We start from the raw sequence: 13,262 nt of genomic DNA on the forward strand, positions 1-13,262 counted from the left end.
CAAGGAAGGAAGAATTAAAGAAGAAAGCATAGGGGTAATTAAGGAGCTAGGAAGGTAGAGACATAATAACATAACATGCCCCCATAAGCTTTGTACATATATATATTTATATACATAGACCATAGAGCATAGCATAGCATACTACACACTTGTTGTATGTAAGTAAGTAAGTAATGAATGATGAATGACACCCTTGTCCTTGCTTTTGGTTTAATAATATCATATCATTCCTATGCTTACTTCAACGAAAAAGCAACCTAAATTTAATAACAACCAAAAACAATGGTGTTATTGGTGATGCCCTTATGCAAATTGGTTGCCCTTTCTTCAACATCATCAAAACTCATCTACTCTCCTTAGGGTTTAATATTCATACTCTTTAAACCACAATCATTCAAACCACCCCACTCTTCTTTTTTCATTTCAATTCCTCTTCTTCATTCTTCACATTCAAGTTTCAACATTTTGACTTCCGCGTAAAGTCAAAATCGATTCTCAGGGACGATTACTGTTTGAATTTCTAACGGTTAGGTGCACGTGAAAGTTTTATATTGGCTACGGTAGGAGAAATCCATTATACATAAGTGACGACAATTCGGGTGCTTTCAAAGTAATGTCACGAAGATGTATGTCGAAAGTATTTTCTTTCTTGTTTTTTCTACCTACAATCACTAAATCATTACGTTAAACATTATAACAATGACATAACTAATCTCTTTAAAGTTATAATATGGTTATGAAAAATACAGCGAAAATGAAGAAGAACAACAACATATGAGATTCGAAGCTTTTGACATTTTTTTTTTATCGATAATATATTTTAAAACCAATATAAAAGAAGAATTGGCATTTGAGGTAGGTGTTAAATTATGAAGTGTAATTATATTGGTCCTTGTTTCTTCCAAAGATGGGGTATGCATTTATTTTGTGTGAAATTTTGTCTTCAACACTTAATTTCTTTATTTATATGTTAAATGCTTCTAATTAACTCTATCAATCCAAACGTCAAACAATAATGCTGTTTAAGGTTATATATATACATACATCGAACACCAATATCAAATTAAGTTTGAAAAAATGTAATTATATTTTAAACTTACTAAATATTGGTTTATAAATGAAATTTATGATCTAAGAATTGGATGCTCAAAAGTCTGTCCTGCATTTATTGAGAATTACATCTCTACCGTACTGTATATAGTGCAAACTTAAACTTTCGTTTTTAGTTTTAATAAATCCAACTCCAAGTTACCGTGAGAATTCAATTCATTCGAATTATTCAACTTAAATTATAAAAAGTAGGGTTGAATTAGATTTTTTTTTCATTTGGGTGGATTGAATTTTTGAAAAATAGAAAATTTAAACGTGGTTTGTTCTGAGTTAATCCAAAAAATTAATAATATTTGCAATAGAGACCATATAATATGATAAAAGGAGGGAAAATTAATAAGCAACAGAGGTTACTGACATTTGTGTGTTTATGTTTGTATGTGTTTTTGAGGAGTAGGGGATTGGGGTTTGGTGAATGATATACATATCCCCCAAACCAAATGATGGGTTTAGAAAGAGAGAGATAAAAGAAAGAGAGGGTTATATGTTATAGGGCATAGACGTAGGGTTATAGGTTACCCAGTTTTGTTCAAGCTTTTTAGGACACCCTCTCTGCCTTTCTACCGCCCTTCCCACAACATGTTCTTATCTCACTTTTAAACACCAAATCAAAAGAAACCCACAAAACAAAATGTTTAATTTAGGGGAGAGGGGGAGAAGAATTTGTAATTAAGGTTATGGATTCAGTTTTGAGAATTTTAAGGAACATGAGGAACATGAGGAAGTAGATGAACATGTTTTGAGTATTATATAGGTTTAAGCAAATGCTATCAATATGTTCTCAATTCAGATCATACCCAGAAAATATTAAAGAAAAATGTGTTGAATTAAAGGGAGAAGGAGAAAATTCATATATGATGGAACCTGTTCTCTTCAATTGTGCTGTTGCAGAGAAGAGATCCGATCCAAATCCAAATCCAAATCCAAATCCAAATGCGACTAATTAAACCAAGTCCCAATTCAACGAGAAGGGCTGTTTCCCTCTCCTTGAAACGCCGCCGTTTGACAGATCTTCTCCTCCTCCTCCTCCTCCATCCTCTGCAGCACATTCCATGTTTACTCCGAAGAGTCTCAGCCGTTTCGCGGCACCGGGGGTGGGTTTCTTAATCCCCATGGAAGACCCTTCACTATGAACAACAAGCTCCGAAGAAGAGGAGGACATGGAGGTGGGTCTAAAATAATACATGGAAGAATTGTTGTTATGAGGCATACCCAAATTAGGGATTTCGAAGGCGTAATTGGAATAGAGGCGGTGGTGAGGCGGTGGCTGCGCCGGTGGAGGCAAGTGGCGGGCGGTGGCCCAGCGGAGGGATTGTGGGAGGAAGAGGAGAGGAGGGTTGGAGAAGTGGTGGTGAGGAGGAGGAGTTGGGGCGTTAGGACGGCGGCGCCAGTCGATGAAAAGGCGATCCCTAGCGGAATCGCCAAGGCCACGGTGAAAGGAAACGACGTCGCCTGCATCGAGCTTTTTCTCCTTAACAAAACGGCTCCAACCTTTGGTCATCACGTAGCTTTGGCTGCTGTTCCAGTAAGAGTAACGAAAGCGCCAGGGCTTTCCATTAGGGTCCTCAAAGTTCAAGATGAGGCCCTTGTCGTTGGTGGCAGAGTCCAAAGGGAAGTATTTCTCGGCGTGTTGTTTGGGGATGACCAAACGGTTTAATTTGCCGACATCGCTTGGAGTGACAACCTTGTCGAACATGTGCTCTCTCTCCACAACGCCAAACCCATTAGTTTCCATCCGGAGGGATAAGTCCATGAGAGGGTGGTGATCCAAGGGCTGATTTATTGGAGGGTGTTGAACCCATTCCTGGTTTTGGGTGCGTGAATTTGGGAAGAAATCGCATGCAACACCCCGGATTTCATCATCTTCCTCCTCTTCTTCTTCCTCTTCTTCCTCCTCCGAGTAGGCGTTTGATTTGGTAAGAAATTCCATGTGTTGTCTGTGGTAAGGAAATTAAGGTGAAGTAGATTATAAGATTGCGCACACATAGAGAGAGAGAGAGAGAGAGAGAGGTGTAGCCCTGTGGTAGCCCCTACGAGATTATGATTATGATTAAAACAAAAGTAAGGGGATGATAATAAAGCAATAAATAAATAAAAAAAAAAAAAAGGAAAGGAAATTAGGGTAAGTGGTAAAAGGGAGAATAAGGAGGAGAATAGGGGTATTTAGGATAGAAAAGAAATGGGATGAGGATGGTGGTGGTTTAGGGTTTAGGGCAGAGTTGTGTTGTGGGAATGAAAATGGTCCTGCTACTTCTCTGCTTGTGCTTCTGGTGCTGGTGTTGGTGTTGGCGGTGGGTGGGAGAAAGAAAAGAGAAAAAAGGCAATAATAATGTATGAAGATGAGAGGAGTGTGGGAGTGGATATTAAACAGATTAAAAAGGGTACCCAATTCTCTACCCCATACATATCCATCTCTCCATATCTCTATATCTATCATCCACCCCCTCACTGCAAAAGATTCTTTTTGAGTTTTTTTTTTTTTTTTTTTTTGCATTTGNTTCCCATTCCCATTCCCATTCCCTTTCCCATTCCCTTTCCCTTTCCCTTTCCCTTTCCCATTGCTACTTCATTTATCAACTCCTTTTCCTTCTTCATTTACTTTCCCCCTAACTATATGTTTCTTTCTTACCTAACCTCGCTTTCTATCTCGTGCATCTTTTCTAAAATCTTTTGAACCAACTCGAAATTTTTAACTCTTTTAGGGGATGATCTAAACCATCTAAATAAACCTCACAACCCAATATAACCCAACTTCCTTTTCAGGTCTACTTGGATAGTGTTGTCCTATTGTTGTTTTTTTCTTTTTAATTATTTTAAAAAATACATTAATAACTAAAATCTCATCAATCTCAGATATTAAACATCCACATATGTCAAATATTAAGTAAGGTAGGGTTGAGTTGTAATCATATTTATGAGGTTGATCCAACAAAAAAAAATATGTCCAACCCATGAACTAACTCACATTTTCGATTCTAAAAAAATTCAACACTATATATATAACTCAACTCTAACTTGAGTTGGATAGTCTAAGTCGGTTGGGTTTTTAGGTCTTATTTCATTTCTTTAATTACATCAATCAAATCCCCAAGTTACACTATAAAACCAAAGCAAGTGAAGGAAGAAAGTGGGTTTTAAAAGAGGGAAGTAAAAGAATGAGGTGAGGAGCTCTAAATTAGGCAAAGTAATAGGAGAAGTATATGGTATTCCAAAATGGGTTTAGTTTAAGCTTTAGAGATACTAGAAAACGAGAGGAAAGTGATGAGTTAGGTATGAAAATGAGTAATCTTGTTTCCCCCAAGTTAGGCAAAGGCTAGTATGTAGCTGCCCTAAATTGTATGCAAAAATAAATACCTAGTTTCATGCTACCAAAAGGAGGACTAAAGGTATTCACAAATTCAATAACTTTGGTTTGGGACGCATGATTACCAAACATTATGATTTCAAATAATAATAAGTTATAATATTACAATAATCCAAAGAGTAATTTAAATGAAGTTGGTTTTGGCGGCGCTAAGAACATAGAATCCAAAGAAGGTGGAGACTAATTTTAAGGTTGGCAGTAAAATCCTTGTAACTAACTCATGGCCAAACAAGATTTTAGAAAACATCAACTTTCCCAATTTAGTCGGTGAAAATATCCTAAATTGGGTGTTCTTTGTTCAACCACATCAACTCCAAATTGTGTAATCAAATCATTTCTCGGACTTCCAATCTCCGACATACAAAAATGACAAAACATAAAAAGAAAATCAAATAAAATAAAAAATAAGGTCAAATTTTGTTCCATTTAAATGAGTCAACTCTAAGACTAACGCTCGAGACGATTCTCTTTGTGATTGTGTGTCTTATGTATGCTCTCCCATCTCGATTAGTGGTCAGCAGTCATCTGAGAAAAAAAAAAAAAGAAGAAGAATGGGGTGTATTCGATAAGCAACATACTTGTGGGTTATCATTGCATCCTTATCCTAATAGGAGCATGCTTTTCTTTTGGTTCTAGAAAGTTCGAGCCTAATCTGTATAGCTATCTAAGCTTCGAGGGAGATCTCAAAGTTACAAACAATTCTCTTGTTTGATTCTCATTTATTGGGTCTTTGCTTGTATCTTAACCTCTCTCTACTTCAACTTAGGTAGCTTGTTTTACCTTGCCAGTTAATAATTGGTATGATGGCTTAAGATGCAACCTCGTCATATCTCATAAGACTATATGGTGTCTCATTCTGAACATTATTGTGTAAGGTTAGCCGATGAACCCTCCACAAGAATCACATATAGTCAAAAGTATAGAGTAGTGACCTCGTGTGCCGGCCAGCTACTACTCTACCTGTGTGGTCCCTAACCTCTTCTTAGGGAAAGTTTATAGTGCATTGACCTTGTTTAGGTAGCCATCGATCATCTCCACACATAATAGTGGCTCTCCTCTCGGACTAAGCTACTTATGTAGTCCTTTATCCCCTTTTAGAATGGGTTTATGTAATCGAGGCCTTGGCTCCCAATCCGTTTCTACACATGATAGTGGTATGCATTATAAGTTAAACTACTTATATAGTCCATTGTGTTCCCTCAAGATAGATTTATGAAATCATAGCCTTGGCTCTTGATTTGTATCTACAAATAAAAGTAACTCGTTAAGTAACAAAAATATGTCATCCTATTTGACCTTAGTCAATCTCGATGGTACAAGTTTCTGGATTCCTACTGCTTGGAGGGACATTACTGAGTTTAACCTAGGCCACCAAATAGAGCTACTGAGGTATCGGAGGAAAATAAGAGGCAGTCGAGCTCTAGTGATATCATTCATGTTGCTAGTAGCTTTGCAAGAATTCGGTAGAAGTTACTAAGTTCTAAGATGCTGGGGATTAGCTCCTCAGAGGTAATCTAATTTATAGAAGAACTATGGCCACAACCACTAATCGTCACTCACGATCTTAGGGTGCTCAATCTATTAGAAACACTTTAACCTAGGTTAACGTGAAACTGACCTATTTGTAGCACCCTATACTTAACTTAGTACATTTATACATGTTTTGTTAGAGAGACAGTCATATCAATCACCTATAACAGGGAAAACATTATTTAAACGGAAAAAATATTTAAAACATCATTCTTCTCACCATCTCATTCTAAGAACATTTTGATAATTTTTTACATCATGCATTAATTTTTTAATCCGAGAGTTCAAAGTTAATTTTTTTAGAACTCAAGACATACTTAACCAGGATGGAAGATTTAGTTATGTATTAAATATTTTTAATATCTATAGCCTATGAGACACGAACATAAACATTATAATAATTTGAAAATAATTATTTAAAAGTCAACTAGTAGAGAAACAATGTTTTAATTAATTTTGTCCCAATGCCGTCTGCAATTGGAATCTTTAATTTCGTAGTTCTTAGGGTTTGAATTTTTTGATTCTACTAAGGGAACCCATTTAATAAACCATTTATTATACTATTTAAATATTTGTTTTATTTAAATATTTTAACTTTTAAACTGCTCACTTTTACTTCATCAACATTAAAACCTATTTTCTTTTACTATTGGAGCCACATGGGCTTGGTTTGAATGCACGGATAATTAGGTTGCAAAATAGTACGAGAAATTCAAATTTAGATTTTTTACCCTCCGACTCAAATACGAGGATCACACAACTCACACACTCGATCTAGATAAAAAAAAATACAAAAATAAGAAGAGAAAAAAACACAAGAAATATTGTAAGATCGAATGTACAGTTATAGAGATTACACTAAATACATCTTCAAAACACTATTTAAGATAATCGGCAAGGAAAATAGTATTATCTTCTTATGTGTTTTGTTTTTAAACGATAGACCGGGTTTTTTTTACCAATCATATGACCCTCTAACTATTTGTATAAAGAATATTTACATGCTATTTCTTTCCTAATTCTTGTAGATAGTTTGTCGTTCATGTCATTTTCTTTCCAGCTTTAGCTAAAATAGGTTTGGGGATACAATTACAAAATGAAATACAAAGCACTAAAATAAGAAACAGAATGACCCACCTGTGACTGCGCAGCTCTTGAATGCTTCTCTACCTCGATCGGCAACTTGCTAACACCTGAAAAAAAAAAAAAAAAGCGAAAAAGGGTAAGTTTAAAAAATACTCATTAAACAACCTATTTGTACGCTATCATCGCATCCTTATCCTAGTAGGTATCGATAGACTTTATTTTAGACTCTAGGAAGTTCGGGCCTAATCTCTAATGTTATTTGACTATCTGAAGTTAAAAGCGGTAATAACTGTTTAAAAAAATAAAAACAATAAAATAAGTTAATTAATTAACTATTTAAAGAAAAAAAATACCTCAGTTTCCATTTCTCTATTGACCTCTCACAACCCTTCCCTATAATCCCTCAACCAACCACTTATCAAACTACATAGTCATTCCTTAATAAAGAAACAGAAAAAAACTCAACAACTACTACAATAAGTAGGCAACATGCATGATGTCCTATTTACAAGGATAGGATCTTTGGTTGGTCGTTGCTGGGAGTGAAACTTCACTGCCAGAGGAGGATTCTAATGGTGTATTGTGTAAATGGAGAATAAAAGTTGCCAAAACAATGTTTTCCTTGAAGATCACGATCAAAGAAGCGATGTTATCTCACATTTGGAATGACAAGACACCGAAAGAAGCATGGGACACATTCGTAATGTTGTTCTCAAAGAAAAATGATACGAGACTACAACTTCTGGAGAATGAGTTGTTATCAATTTCACAATGTGACATGACAATTGCTCAGTACTTCCACAGGGTCAAGTCGATCTTCCGAGAGATTACTGAACTAGATCCGATGTCCGCTATTAGAGAAGCTTGAATGAAGAACATATCCACGGATTGCGACAAGAATGTAGAAGTTTCATTATTGTTGTAAAGGATGATCCTCTCAACCATCACTTGTAAAGTTAAAAAATTTGTTAGCTAGTTAAGAAGTCATGACTAAGCAAATGGGAGACATTTACATTAAAGGGTGAAGAATAAGGACTCTAGACAAGTGAAAGTTGGAGCAATAATAAGTTGTCTACCAAACATGGATACAAAAATGGTGACAAAGAAAGAAACCACCAAGTAACTACCCAACCAGGGAGAACTCAGAAGGACAAAAACAAGCTCTCAAGGGAAGAGATTTGAAGGTATTTGCTACAATTGTGGAAAGAAGGGTCACATGTCTAAGGATTGTTGGTCCAAGAAATTTTTTTTCATACTTCCCTTAATATCCTAAACGAGTCTTGTATAAACTTTTGTAGTATTTTGAGTCTTTTAAGGTGTTGAAAACATCTTAGAATTTTTATACGGGTATTTTGATCATTTACCACCCCAAATCTTGGTTTAAATGCTCAACATATTTCAATGGTCTTGTAACTTCGCATAATCTCTTTAAACCATGACATAAGGTTTAAATTTAATGTCATTTAGAGGTTACTTTGGTCATAAGCCAACGGTACATAATTATAGGGGCGTTTTAGTCATTTTACACCTACCCTTGCCTTAGCCCCTTATCATAATCCAATGGTTACCAAATTTCATACATAACCTTGTCATGTCATATTGAGTTTTCTCCTAAAATTTTATGAGCAATAAAATTCATTTAATAAGTTTTTGTCTCAGACACTTCATTAAAACCAATATTCACGTGGACACTAAGGTTGGAAAAATTTACCCAATCTTAGTCCCACGATTTTCACTTTCTTCTTAACGATGGATTTCTTTGTCAACTAGATTAATAGTTTGACTTGTTTCATGCATTATATTTTCCTCCTAGTCAAATTCTCTAAACTTTGGTAGAGGTTCAATCATTGACCTTTTTTGTCCATACATTCTCAAAGTCTCATTTTAACAATTTTTCTATAACCATAACGAAAAACACCCTAACTTTTTTTTTAACTCCTTTGAAAGACCAAGAATGGAGCTTAACAAAATTCTCCTCTAAAAATTAGTATTACATAAGCACGGTGGATATCCTTACATGTCATAAAACTTGAGATACTTAAAAATCCAACATGGTATTTCGATCGAGCCGATAGTAAGACGACTTACTTGGCTGGCCTTAGCCAAAGTTCTATCTAGCTCCAAATTTTCTTGCTTTCATCCTTCAAATTCGTTCTTACTTATGTTGAGGATTCACTGATTTTGAATATTTACTTACTTGCATGAGCAAAAATCGAATTCCATGTTCTCATTGTTTCTAAATTGTGTTTGATAGTAAAACTTAAATTAAAAAATATGTCAATATTATTTCATGGTGCTTCGATCGTACCATCCAAATATTATTTGTTATAATACTATTTTCACATAAACAATTAAAAAACAATTTAATCATCTCCAAATTTTCTCTTTTTCTTTCTCTCAATATTTTCTCTTTATTTACTTTAATTCTATTCACCCCTACTCTCCGCCAATTTTAATTGATTCTTAATTTTTTTTATTTTAAATTTAATCTGATTTTCTGAAACTCATAAAAATTCTTGAAATTTAATTTCTAGCTTGACCTTAAATAATTGAATGAATGATTACTTAAAATGAAATTAGGAGAAAAGAAAAGGAAAATTTAAGATATAACTTAATGTACAAACGGCTAGATCTCATATGAAGGCCATTTAGTTTTTTGCTAAATTTTTCTTTTTTATTATTATTATGTTTTTCTATTCTCTTTTTTTGTAGGGAATACCAGAGATTTGGTTGACGTATTTTGGGTAGAGAGATGTCCATAGAGAGATCGTTACTATTAATTAATTGTTTTTTTTCTTATGGTTGTAATGACTTATTATGCTTTATGTGATATCTATTATGCCACGATAGAAATGGAATGAACACTATGTATTTCTTGGTATGTTTTTCTATGTGAAGCTACGTGATGGATTAAGTGATGATATAGGATGAAGTTCATGATGAATACCATGTATACATGACACATATATGTACCAAGTCATGGATGAAAGGAAGAATGAAATGATTTTATTGTTACGCTATGATTTTAAATTATTGGGACCTCATACATTTTTCTATGTTCATGTGCATTGAAATACTTTTCTGTTATGTTATTATAGATGCATACCTTCGATATTTATGTTCGGCATGATAAAATGCGAGCCTTTCTCTTTCTGTGGTACGAACCTCCTGGAGGATCCATGTGCGCTTGTATATCTCTTAAAACAAAGCTCCCTGGCCCTGTACAGTAGCCTTTGACCCTCAAATCCTTCATGAAAGTTATAGAGGGTGTATGACCTGGCCATCAAAGTAACTTGGAAACCTATTTTGTTGTCACCCTTACGCTAAAGGTGTTTGGTTCTTGAGGGACAAATTGGCGTGGGTGCTCCTAATTAATATTAAGGTTAGCCTCGTGGGTTTTTGGTTAATTCTTCCCCTTAACCTTCTTCCACAACTTGATTCTTACTTCTTTAGGCTTCAACTCCTTCATAAAAAGTGTTCCTTTTAATGTCAAAATCCCTTTGGAAAGGAATTTGGAGTTATCCAGCAATCATGTTTTCCTAAAAGTGGCATGTATGAAAGAGTTGTTGAGGTTCAAGAAAAATGGCAAGTTGAGCTCGAGATTTATCGGTCTTTTTGAAATATTGGAAAGAATAGGGCCGGTTGTGTATAGATTAACATTCCTTCCTATCATATCTACACTTCATAACATATTTCATGTATCGATGTTGCAAAAATATATACCTTATCTTTCCTATGTGATAGATTTTAAAACATGTTTGTTGAGAGAAGATTTTAGCCACGAAAGTCAAGAAGCTGCCAAAGAGATTCTTTTTGTCAAAATTCAATGGCATGGCAAAAATATATACCTTATCTTTTCCATGTGATAGATTTTAAAACATGTTTGTTGAGGGAAGATTTTAGCCATTAAAGTCAAGAAGCTGTCAAAGAGATCCTTTTTTGTCAAAATTCTAGAAGCTACTTGTGAACGAGAGGACGAGATGCAAACCTTTTATCATGCATTATTTTGATTCTGTATTAACTTTCAAGGGCGAAAGTCCTCAAGTGGAGAAGAATTTGTAACATCCAGCCTATATATAAGCTATGAAAATGAATTATGAGGGTGTTTTTATATAAAGCTTAAGTTTAAGTTCCATGTTATGTGCAAATCTAGAAAAGTAGCCATAAAAGGAATACTTTTGGAAAAATAGCCCTAAAAGAGTAAAATTTGAAATTTGACCGACATGAAGCCATAAGTTGACTTTGGGTTAGTTTTTAAGTTTTGAAGTTTTGGACTTTAGCCATGAAATTCGTCCACCATAGCTTGAATCACATTAGGGGTCTTATACCATTAAGTTCAAGGCAAAATAAGGAACAAAGTTTCTAAAGGAGTCGAGAGGAGATAAGCTCGCAATCGCCAAATCAAGAGCAACTTTTAGTTGGGAATTTGGGTAAGTTTATTCACGAAGTACCCCACTTTGACTCGTGATTTTTTAATCAAACTAACCAAAACCTGTCTCAAACGATCCATGCTCGGTAGGACTATAAGATTTGTGAAGAAATTGAGTTGAAAATCGTCTTCACATGTCAGCTACTGTCCTAACGACCCAAAATTTTCTACTTAATTTAAGGTCGATACTGTCTACATATCATGAACATTGAATGTGGAAAGACTTCATTTAAACTTCCATAAAACATAACATTTATCTTAAAACACGGCCATGGACTTATTTGTTTTGAAAACACCTTTAAAAACAACACAACCAAAGGCTATATAAAATAAATAAACGTTTAAATTAAAAATATCCTATCCTAGTCTAAGTCTAAGAGAATAAATACGACTACCTTATGCATGTGTCATAGTCTCGAGTTGCAATGCTGTCATCAACCATACAGGAATGTCTTGCTTTGACCTTAAATTGAAGTAGCACGTGGCTTGAGTATTTAAAGAAATACTCAATAAGTGACCCCACTATTGAGGTTAAATGCAAGAACATGCAAATGCAATGACGGGACCTATCCTTTCAATCTACTTTCCTACGGTACTGTCCTAACGTGTAATTTGGATGTGTATCATATGCTCTACACACCACCTATACATGCGAGTATGGACTCACCAGTCAGTTCGTACACCGCTGGGCTACCTTCCTTGTCAGGCGAGCATACTCTAGGGGCTCCTTAGACCAGACACCCATTAGAACTAGTAACCGACACGGTAGCATTATGTAAAACATAATGATCATAACCCTGCCCATTAGTGTACGCGTTCGTACCATCGTGATGAAAGAGTGGTATCCCCCATGCATGAGGACACATAAGGGATGCGGTCCTAATATTTTTCCATTTTCGACATCATTAAATATACCCCGCTATCGTTTTACATTCATATCATATTTTTTCTCATTTTTCAGTTCTCATATCATGCATAGTTCTAACGGGGTTATATTTCATGTCATTTATCGTGATATCATGTCATTCATAACATGCTGTATACATACAATTTAGGAGACATAACATAACACTTCATGCTTTTAAAATATCATTTCATAACGTGCGATTCATACAACAATTACCTCAACAGTCACACAAAAAAAAAAATCTAAACATAACATATCACATCATAATATATCGTATCATAAACATGTCAATTGATCACATGTCTCGTACCATAACATACCTCATATCATTTTCATATCATATCACAATATATATATATATCCGTTCTTCACATGTCGTATCATAATCATATCATATCGTAAACACTTCGTGGTCATATCCTTCCCTAATTTATCATAGTTGTAACGTCCTTAGACATATCACAGTCGTATCATTACGTGAACGTACCTTAGTTGTAACATTACAGGAACGCATCCTAACGCTATCGTTCTATCAATCTATCATAATTCTATCCCTTTCTACCCACAACCTAATCATATTCTTTTATCAATCAATCGTGACCATATCGTTGGTATCAATCTCTCATACCATAGCACTTCGATACGTAACCTAACCTTAATGTTTCATGAAATGTCTTACTTCTATCGTTACATTATGTTTAGTGCATTCTTCTCGTATCCTATCTCAAACATATCATTGCACACATCGTACTGTGAGTATTGTCATATAATTCACATATTATAACATATCATAAGCATATCAATTCACAAACAATTCACACATATGAATATATATG

General features: G+C 34.8%; 1 protein-coding gene across 1 annotated transcript; it reads right to left on the reverse strand.

Annotated features, from left to right (window-relative positions):
• Positions 1–1,915: 1,915 nt before the first annotated feature.
• Positions 1,916–3,399, reverse strand: LOC111436350 (B3 domain-containing protein Os03g0120900-like). The gene has a single exon (XM_023074105.1). It carries the CDS (start codon positions 3,038–3,040, stop codon positions 2,054–2,056), a length of 987 nt encoding a protein of 328 aa, XP_022929873.1. The 5' UTR covers positions 3,041–3,399; the 3' UTR covers positions 1,916–2,053.
• Between the last annotated feature and the right edge of the window lie 9,863 nt (positions 3,400–13,262).

Source organism: Cucurbita moschata, unplaced genomic scaffold, assembly GCF_002738365.1.
Source record: "Cucurbita moschata cultivar Rifu unplaced genomic scaffold, Cmos_1.0 Cmo_Scf00053, whole genome shotgun sequence".
Taxonomy (NCBI): Eukaryota; Viridiplantae; Streptophyta; class Magnoliopsida; order Cucurbitales; family Cucurbitaceae; genus Cucurbita; species Cucurbita moschata.